General features: G+C 34.1%; 1 protein-coding gene across 1 annotated transcript; it reads left to right on the plus strand.

Annotated features, from left to right (window-relative positions):
- The first annotated feature begins 601 nt into the window (after nucleotides 1-601).
- On the plus strand, nucleotides 602-8335 carry LOC130614543 (tryptophan 2,3-dioxygenase-like). Its single transcript, XM_057435967.1, has 15 exons — nucleotides 602-827; nucleotides 1504-1552; nucleotides 2056-2131; nucleotides 2224-2291; nucleotides 2715-2780; nucleotides 2958-3019; nucleotides 3541-3616; nucleotides 4331-4365; nucleotides 4618-4696; nucleotides 5481-5588; nucleotides 5753-5809; nucleotides 6668-6722; nucleotides 6847-6984; nucleotides 7728-7818; nucleotides 8156-8335. Exons 1-15 carry the CDS (start codon nucleotides 799-801, stop codon nucleotides 8247-8249), a joined length of 1083 nt encoding a protein of 360 aa, XP_057291950.1. The 5' UTR covers nucleotides 602-798; the 3' UTR covers nucleotides 8250-8335.
- Nucleotides 8336-10074: the final 1739 nt, after the last annotated feature.

Genomic DNA, 10074 nt, shown 5'->3' on the forward strand with positions numbered 1-10074 from the left:
AACAAGCCCTTATTTTGTGACAAAATTCAGACCTATGTTGTTAGTTGTAAAAACAAATTTTGTTCCTACTTTTTGGCAAAGTATTAGAGCGGTGTCCTTATACAGTTATTTTTACAAGAAAAGCGCGTAGTTCTTTTATAATTGCTAGAAACTCCTGAAAATATATCAGAACAGGTAATTTAAGTTGTTCAATCAGTTGTTTCAAATTTGTTGGTTGAAAAGTCGTTTTTTTATTCTATTGATGTAGCCGTCTGTTTTCTGAATGTGATACAGCTCTCGAAATCACGTTCTGGTGTAACGTTCTGGTGTAGCAAATTTGTATTCCGGCAAATTTTAACAAAAATTCCGCTGGAAAATCGGTACGCTGTTTCCGCAAAACTAAGTGACAAATCTTCCTTTGGTTTGCTCCGTCTGGACTACAGCTGGGGGCAATAGCCCAACTGCTTCTAGGCCTCCTATATCGCTGCAAACATTTCCGTCTCTAATTCTTGAAAAATAAATTTGACTTGCAACTTTCAGTTCCTTAGTATACTTAACGCTTAGCAAGCGTGCTCTGCAATTTTGCTTCGCCAAAAAAGCAATATTTTTGTTACAATTTGCCGTTCGCCTAGTTTATACGTGGAAATTGTGTCTATGCAGTCTAACGTAAGAGCTGGAAGCTGCTTTTGATTTAAATTGCATAAAAAAACGTTGTCATAGGAACAAAGCACATATTATTTTAAGATTTGAAAGATAAGTGGCTGTTTATACGCACGCAGATGAAAATACATTTGTGATCCATGTACTTTAAAAAATAAAATGGCATGTCCTTTCAATAATCAAAGCAAGTAAGATTCGTTGTTTTTTGTTTGTTCGTTCGTTTGTTTGTTTGCTTATTTTGTTTCTTTTGGTTTTGTTTGTTTGCTTGTTTTGTTTTGTTTGTTTGTTTGCTTGCTTGCTTTAGTTTTGTTGTTTTTTTGTTTGTTTTTTTTGTTTTTGTTTGTTCGTTTGTTTGGTTTGTTTGTTTGCTTGGTTTTTATTGTTTGTTTTTGTTTGTTTATTTGTTTTTTTGTTTGGTTTAGTTTGTTTGTTTGGTTTTGTTTGTTTGCTTGTTTTGTTTCTTTCTGTTTGGTTTCGTTTGTTTGGTTTTGTTTGTTTGTTTTCACCAATGTGTGTTTACGAGCACCAAAGTGTGTATAAACACCGCCTTACCGGCACCAATTATTTTATCGGCACCAAATTTGGTGCCGCTAATTTTATTGCTGCTGTGCCCATAAAATAGTGTTTGTTTGTTTGTTTGTTTGTTTGTTTGTTTGTTTGTTTGTTTGTTTGTTTGTTTGTTTGTTTGTTTGTTTGTTTGTTTGTTTGTTTGTTTGTTTGGCTGGTTAGTTGGTTGGTTTTGTTTTCTTGGTTTTGTTTGTTTGGTTTTGTTCTTTTTTGTTTTGTTTGTTAGTTTTGTTTGTTTGATTTTGTGATGCAATTGGATTACATTATTATATATTGTTTTGTTTAAAATATTTTCAGTCTAAATTGTGAAGATGACAACGCTGTGTCGTATTCAGAATATCTTCAGGTGAGAAAACCTCGATGAATAAATGAGGTTCGCAATACCTATAAAAACATGCTCTGATGACCTTTATGTTAAGACATTATATATATGCCATTGATTTTCAAATAAAATAAGAGTGCAAAATGTCCATCTGTTTGTTAATTTTTTTAAATGAGACATTGATTGGCTTACATTATTCCTAAAATGACTTGCTATTATACTACCTGATATTATCTTTATTATTAAAGGCGCCTCTGCCTCCGCCTATTGCCCTTCATTCCTAACCCTCTACTTTACACGACGCCAGTACTACTGGGTAAAAAAAATTTAAAAGTTGGTAGGCAGGAGTTCGAAACAGATCTTTTCAGGCGTATTCGAGTCTTGTTGAATGTTTATATAATCTATAGAGTGTAAACAAATCACACAAAAACTAAAGTTTGCGTAATTGAATTTCTGGTCCGCTTTGTAAAAAATAAACACCGTGAAATATTTCTAATTTTCACTAAACGTTTTTTTAATATTCTTAGCTTGATTCACTGTTAAGTGGTGTGAACACCAGAACAGAGGTACATGACGAACACTTATTTATAATTGTGCACCAAGGTAAGTTAAAAACAACAATAGAACCATAAATGACGCCGACAACGACAACGAAAACCCGACAATGACGGCAAAAATACCTTTTTTTCGTTTAGTATATGAGCTGTGGTTTAAGCAGATAATTTTCGAGCTAGATTCAGTTCGGAACTTATTTCTAAAAGACGTAAGTAATTTTAATTTGTATTCTTAAACACATGTTATATTAGTACTGAACCATTTGATAAGCCCGTGGAAAGAAGAACAATGGTAAAGATCCTTCATTTGAAAATAAATTCTTACCGTTTATCTATGTTGTGCGGAGCTTGGAGCACTGATCGATGAAATGTATAGGATCTTTTTCTTTGAAAGGCGGTTAAAGAGATATTGGGGTTTAAGGATTTTTTTGATGATGCCATCGGTCCGTCTGTTCTAAAAAAGGTGGACTGACCCAGCTTTAGAAAATTGGTCATATTTAGGTCCCAGGTAATAGCTATCCGTGCGGTGAAAAATAATTAATGTGTCTACCTGTTTCAAAGTTACTTTCCGATGAGCTAACCATAGTGCGCACTATAACTTTATCTTTTAAAACATAGTTTTTATGTTGTAGTTTGTTGATGAACGTCATATGTTGACAGTAAATAGAAGATTGGGTCGAGTTGTCAAGATACTTGCTGTATGTATTATAATTAGCTCCGTGCTTAAAACAACTTTGTTCCCAGTGTTTTTAGAAAACTTAAGAACAAATCGATAAAATAATGTTATTGTAATTTGTTATCAAGAAGGTTCACTCAATTCATGCATTGTTTACCAAAGAAAGGACTAGAACGTAGCAAGACATTTTGTTATCTAGATCTTGGTTGATCAAGTAAAAATTCTGGAAACAATGACGCCTCTGGATTTTGCAGATTTTAGGTAAGTTTAGTGAAAACTAATATCGTTTCCAGCTTTTTTTTCCCTCGTTGTTCTAGTAACACGGTTGCCGTAACTTTGTGTCCAGTGCATTGCTAAATTTTTCGCTAACCCAAAGTAAAAAGATTTAAAGCAAACATGAAACTTTTAAGGATTGAACCAAACGTTTTGGATAAGAGACAGTTTGTATAAGGCTTTGAAGATTAATTTTCCTAAATATACTCGTGTGCATCATTCTGGGAAGTGAAATACCCCTTGTAATCTTATCACAGCCCCTAGAGTTATCAAAACCACGTTGTTCAACACCATTGAGAAACTTATTAGAAGCCTGCAACCTCATCCCCAGGGTTCTTCTACGCCTATGACGTAAATAAAGTAAAAAAGTCATGGGAAGGAGCTTGTAGAAGCCTGTTTTGAACTAATAAATGGTTGTTGTAAAGCTATTTTTTTTTGAAATTGGTTGACTTGATATCATTACATTACTAACGAAGCATTTTTTTAATTGAAGTTTTCGCTATTTCTAGAACAGCTCTGACGTCATCATCTGGTTTTCAGAGCTGGCAGTTCAGAGTGCTTGAGAACAAGATTGGAGTGAAAAAAGTGAGTTCCCAGGGTAGACATATACCGAAATTACCTTCATCAATGAATGCAAAAAAATTGATTCCCTCTGCACAAAATTTAGTCACTTTCTACCGGCCAAAACATTCTCCCTCCTTTAGGGTATAAAATTCCATCCTTTTTCAATATGGAGTGCTGATTCAAAGCCTGTTTGTAAAAGTACATTTGAAAGTATATTTGCTTCCCCTTGTACCTAATTTAAAAATGTGTGGACGCTATTATAACAAACCAGTCGTTAGCCCGTGAAAAAATTCACGGGTTTAGTGGTCCTCAGATTTTCGGCCCTCGTGTATATTTGCCGAATCAGTATTTTGTACATTTTTGTCAGCAATGAAAATATTCTGCCAAGGATCCGTAATAAAGCTGCGCGAAACAGCATTAAAGAGATATAATACGGCTATTGTTATGCTAAACTAGTCGTAACTCAATGGAATAATCCACGAGTTTGCTGGTCCTTAGATTTGTCGTACATATTACCCGCATCGGCATTTCGTCCATCTGCTAACATAAAGTAATGAAATACTTAGACGGGGTTCGAAATAAAGCTGCACACAAAAATACGGTTTTGTGGGCACTTTTCTTTAAAAGTATTACAGTTTTGAAATTATAAGGAAATCACAGCGATAAACTGACTGAACATATTTCTGTCATTCTGTTGTAAATTTGAATGAAAACGTTACTTCTTCATTTTTTTAGGAAAATCGAATTAATTACAACAACTCGAGCTACATGTAAGTAATAGAACAATCTAGTTACTAGGGCATGTTCTCTTCTAACAAAAAATATAGGAAATTCTTGGTTTCTATTATAAAAGGACTAAATGCACTGGAAACGAGGCTGGTACCAAATTATCTAACCATTTGAAATTTCGGCTATTTTAGTGTATAGGGAGGAGAGAAGTTTCTAAAATTTCTTAAATACGGTAGTGAATATTTCTGTCTACCAATGTGTTTTTTTGTTAAACAACTTTGTTTCTTTTGCAGTGAGGTATTCAAAGACGAACAACTAAAAAAGCTGGTCCTTCGTTCCGAAGAAGAACAATCGATCTTTGACGTCGTGGAAGTAATCTTTTTGTACTGTGCCACCCCATCTTCATGTTTCCCAGTTATATATTCGTGAAAATTCATAACTTAATTTTATTGATTATTAATTTAAAAAAAAAATTAACAAAACTAATGGTCTTTAAACTGCGTAACTTTTAACTTGCGCGACTGATTGTTAACACAACCTCGTCCCCAGGGGTTCTTATCTTTTCAACATCGAGGCCAGTGGCGAAGAAACTGCTTAGCTGTCAAGTGAGCGCTAGCAGCTTTGGCATCAGGTAACAAACCCTGGGGACGAGGATGTTACTTAATATCCTTATTTCCTGGTGTATATATTCATTTTTGCAATTAAAATTCTAGCAAGTAATTAATTAACACCTATATTAACACAATGTATATAGTGTTAAAAAACAATGGAATCGCAGGGTTTTATCGCTGATAGAGTGTCGTGAAAAAACTGAAAAATCTTATTGTTCATCATGAAAAATCCTAGAGTTTAGAAAATTTAAGTCTAATCAATGAAAATAGCAACCTCGTCCCCAAGGCATTTTTTACCTTTTCTAACATCGGACAGTGATTTCTGAGATAAAAAAGAGACAACAGGCGCTGGGAATCAGGTTGTGAAAATAGCTTTTTAAGTTAATTCTTTTACATTTTCACGTAAACTTTCCAGGAGTAGAGTATTTTCGACATGGGTCTGAGTAGTTCAGTTTTAGTGTCTTAGTGATCTATTAAATGCAACAAGAGTGTATAACATCTGCTTAAATGTCAGATGCAATCATTCTATGTTTTATGTAAATTAGGCTTGGTTAGAGCGCACGCCTGGTTTAGTAAACGAGCATTTCAACTTTTGGAAAGAATTTACAACAAATTGTAACCGCTGGTTTGATGACCAAAAACAAAAAGCAGAGGTAATGTTTGTTTTTGTTTGTTTGTTTTGTCTGTTTGTTGTTTGTTGTTTGTTGTTTGTTTATTTTTGTCTGTCTGTTTATGTTTTTTTGTCTATGCTTCTGTTTTTGTTTCATTTTTATTTCATGATACCATAAAATATGAAATGTATTTTGCAAAACCATAGAAAGAAATCAACCTAGGAAAAAAGGAAGCTATGCTGTTAGAAACTCGGAAAATACAGGTATTTTTTATTCTGTTCCTACATTTCGGCTTGCGCCACGAAAAGGGCTTTCCGCATTTTGTCTACAATCTTAATCAAAATCAAAATTTGTGATGACAAGACAGCTAATAGTAAAGTTTGGCACTAGTGATAGGAATAGGCTATTTCTATGCCAAATTACTGCATTGTAAGTCGACTTAAAATATTGGGTTTTTTGGTTAATTCCAATCTTGAGACGTGTCAATCATTGCTGACGTCATTTTCCACGAATTTCGGGGCCGACGTAGATTATTTTATTGTTGCGGCTGGAAAATTTTAAACGCTGTTGGCGTCACTTATATATGTGCAAAAATAGCGAGTTTGCAGCTTGTCGCCTGCAGAGCATTGACCGCTTGACGCTTTTGAAAGAATGATGAAAAAACTGCCTTTGTCTCAATATTTTTGTCCAAGATTGTAAAAATCTCATTGTGTCACAGCAGATGGCCTAGTTGCCCAGATAGTAGGCTAAAACAGAAAAAAATATGATAGCCAAGACTTTTCGATAGTTCGGGTGAATCTGGAAATGCTTATGAAGGAAATTCTAAGCAAGACATGCTCAATCACATAATAATCAATAACGTACCATTAATATCATCCTGCTGTGATTCTCGGAGAAAAATATAGGAACTTTAAAGTGTTTATGCATGCTAATATAAAGTAACAAGCGATAGTAGCTGGATATCTCTATATTTACAAATACAATAAAATGACACCAGTGACACCAATGAAACACACAACATTCTTGACCATGCCTTCTGTCATCAATTTTTGTCAAAATTTTGCCCACAAAAGAATGTTTAGAGTGAAAGTCATATCACTAGGACGATGTCTTTATTTTAGGAAGATTTTGACAGTATATTAATTAGAGAAAATTATGACAACTTGAGAAAAAATGGTAATATGTTCGCTTTCTTGTTTGTTTGTTTGTTTTGGTTTATTTTTTTTTGTTTTGTTTTGTTGTTTGTTTGTTTGTTTGTTTGTTCGTTTGTAATGATGGAAATTGGAAACCTATTTATTAGGCCAACGCCATCTTTCATGGAAGGCGTTACAAGGGGCGTTGATGATATATTACTATCGTGACGAAGTTCTTTTTCATGGACCGTTTCAAATGTTGACATTGCTTATGGATATCGACTCTTTGATTTCCAAATGGAGATGTAAGATTTGCATTGTTTTTCTTATCTTTTTTTGTATATTCTAGTTTTTGCATACATTACTTTAGTGACACAAAGTCACGATAATTGTGCAGGTTAGCTGTGCGGGTTAGATGTGCAGGTTAGCTGTGCAGGTTAGCTGTGCGGGTGCGGGTTACACAGAAAAAGTTTAGATTTTTGCCCGCTTACTTAATGTTGGTTTGTTTTCTGTTTTCATGTATAAAGTTTTTCAAAGTTAGTTCTATCAAAAGTTTTGCATGATTTTAAAATTTTTGATGCGCTTAAATGTTTCTAGCCATCTTAAAAGCTACCCTACAAAACTAATGATCCCGTGCTAACCTTCGAAACTTTTTTGTAACCTAAATGCGTCGCGAAATCAAATGGAGTCCTGTCACCAGCCGATCTTCAATCTTACTAACTTCGACCCTAGGGTTCTCGGTGTCTTTTGATACTGGGAAATTAAAACACGAAACCAAAAAATGGAGAATTTTTTCCATTTTTCGATGTTCTTGAGTAACGTATAACGTGGTATATATAGATAGATAGATATTTTTTCGCCGCTATTTAAATGTTACAGGTTTTAATTTCTTTAAATAATTTAAAAAATGGCTGGAGCAAAAAGAAGGCACGTGTTGCCTTATCTTAAACAAAAAGAAAGAGAGCAAAAATAATATTAAATATAGATATCAAATAAAGTAAAGAAATACTTTAACTCTATCGACTATGTTATTTTCATATCTTCATAGCAAATCACGTGTTGTTGGTTCAGCGTCAACTGGGTACAAAAACCGGTACAGGTGGTTCATCCGGTTACCGTTATCTTCGTGCCACAGTGAGGTATAGATAAAACTTGTATCAAAAAGTGTAAATTTACAAAATTACATAAAAAAGATTTAGAACATGCACATGTTTTTAAGAGCAACTAAGTTGCTAAGGGTTTAGGCCTTAAAACAGATCAAAAATTAAGTTAAAACAACTTTTAGCCTTATATTCATCCCTCCGAGCATACTTGTCTGGAATAATCCAATTTTCCCTTAAAACCTCAAAATAAATCAATTTTTCGCCTTAAACAAAAATTTCCTTTAACTAAAACTGATTTTATTTTTATTTTGAGTATCTGTTGTTGTTTTTGTTTTTCTTTATTTATGTCTAATTTATTTTTTTCATTTTCTAGTGATCGATACAAAGCCTTTTTGGATTTATTTTACCTTTCAAACTATTTGATACCACGAGAGTACATTCCCAAGTTACACGAGAGAAATGAATAATACGTCGAAGGGAAGATATTTTTGTAAAAGAAGAATACTTGCCGTGTGTACATTCATTGATAAAAAATTGAAACTAAAGAAAACAAGCTATGTATTTTTTGATTAATTTCCTGGGACTTTTTTTTATGATGTGTAGTAACTCTAATCAGGAGATTCTTGGAACGTGGTTTGTCTTCTAGAAATTTTTTTATGTCTCTCCTATGTTAGCTCACTTGTTAAGGAAAGTGGGAGCGTAAATAATAGTCCCTCAACTAAAACTTTGTCACGATCTTTTTACCGATAAGGATAAATATTTTCTTGGATTCCTTTCTTTTTCTTGTAAAAAAACTCCAGTTAACTCAAGCCTCGAATAACTCAAACATCTGTTATATCGACCCACTTTTCGTCCTCCCTGAGATTAACAACATTTTTTGTTTTTATTATCTGTTTTGTTATCTGTTTAAGGAAATTTAATTTAAAAAGGACTTTATGCATTTTTCATCGCCAAAATTTTACCTTTTCCCTGTATCTGTTGCCCACCTCTTACAAAAATCTCCTTTAATTTGATCTATAATCCCATTTTTAACTGAATTCGACTCGACTTAACAGGAGCTTCGTTTTACTCGAACATCCTTTAAGTCGAACTATTTTCCTTGGTCCATTGAAAGTTCGAGTTACTGGGAGACCTTTATATTGCAAAAAAAGAGACGAATACCTTACAGGTTAAAAAATCGTGACAAAGTTTTGGTTTAGATACTATTATTTACGTAAAAAGTGAATTTAAAGATTGTTTTTTTAAAATACATATGCACTATGGACTTTCAGAACGTTCCTCGTAGTTGTTTCCAAATGAGGACTTATCTATATTTTCAGAATGATTTCTTCTTAACTTGATTTAACTTCTGGTTACCATTATGTTAACATTGATCCGGAACAAGGTAAATATTTACGTTTTCATTGGAATTATTCAGATGGAACGACTAGGTATTTCATTTTTAGGGTTTTACCTGTCGAGCTAAACTCATTTTGTGACGTATTCACAAATCTTATCAAATTTTAACAAACTAGTCGTTAGCCTGTGGAAAAATCCACGGGTTCGCCGGTCCTTTTTATACAACATTGCGTGCGTCTCGCTACTTGCACAGCTAGACCACCATTTTGCGTGACAGACAGAAGGACAGACGTATACGGGTATTATAATATAGACTAGTCGTTGCCCGTGGAAAAATCCACGGGTTTGCCGTCCTTTAAACTTACCTGTGGCAACAAAGTGGACAAAAATATATCGCATTTGGTATTGATGCGCATTTTAAAAACTTCGTGTTTCTGTTACGGGACACGGCTTTCGCGGACACTCAGACAGACAGACGACGGCTATTATTAAAGAGATTAACCCGTGGAAAAATCCACGGGGTGCTCGTCCTTTATGTATACCGCATTTCGTATGTCTCGCTACTTGAGGTGCCATCTTGCGCAGAGACAGACAGAGGACGGCTATTATTATAGAGAAGTCGTTAGCCCGTGGAAGAATCAACGGGGTCGCCCATCCTTTATATTTACCCGTCGTAACAAAGTGGATAAAAAGATATCGCATTTGAAATTCGTGTTTCCGTAACATCATTTTCTAACTCAGCGGGGGGTCCGCGCAGAGACAGACAGACGACGGGTATTATTATAGAGATAAACGGAGAGGGTAGGGAATAAAATGAATCATAAAATACAAATAACAAATAGTCAATCTCGAAGAAAAACGAGGGAACACGAAGGATGAAACAGTTTCAATTTAATTACAGAAGAAAATTACTTTTGAATCACTGGGAAATATTTAAAGAGAAATTTAATGTAG

The sequence above is a fragment of the Hydractinia symbiolongicarpus genome, chromosome 11, assembly GCF_029227915.1.
Source record: "Hydractinia symbiolongicarpus strain clone_291-10 chromosome 11, HSymV2.1, whole genome shotgun sequence".
In the NCBI taxonomy this organism is placed as follows: domain Eukaryota; kingdom Metazoa; phylum Cnidaria; class Hydrozoa; order Anthoathecata; family Hydractiniidae; genus Hydractinia; species Hydractinia symbiolongicarpus.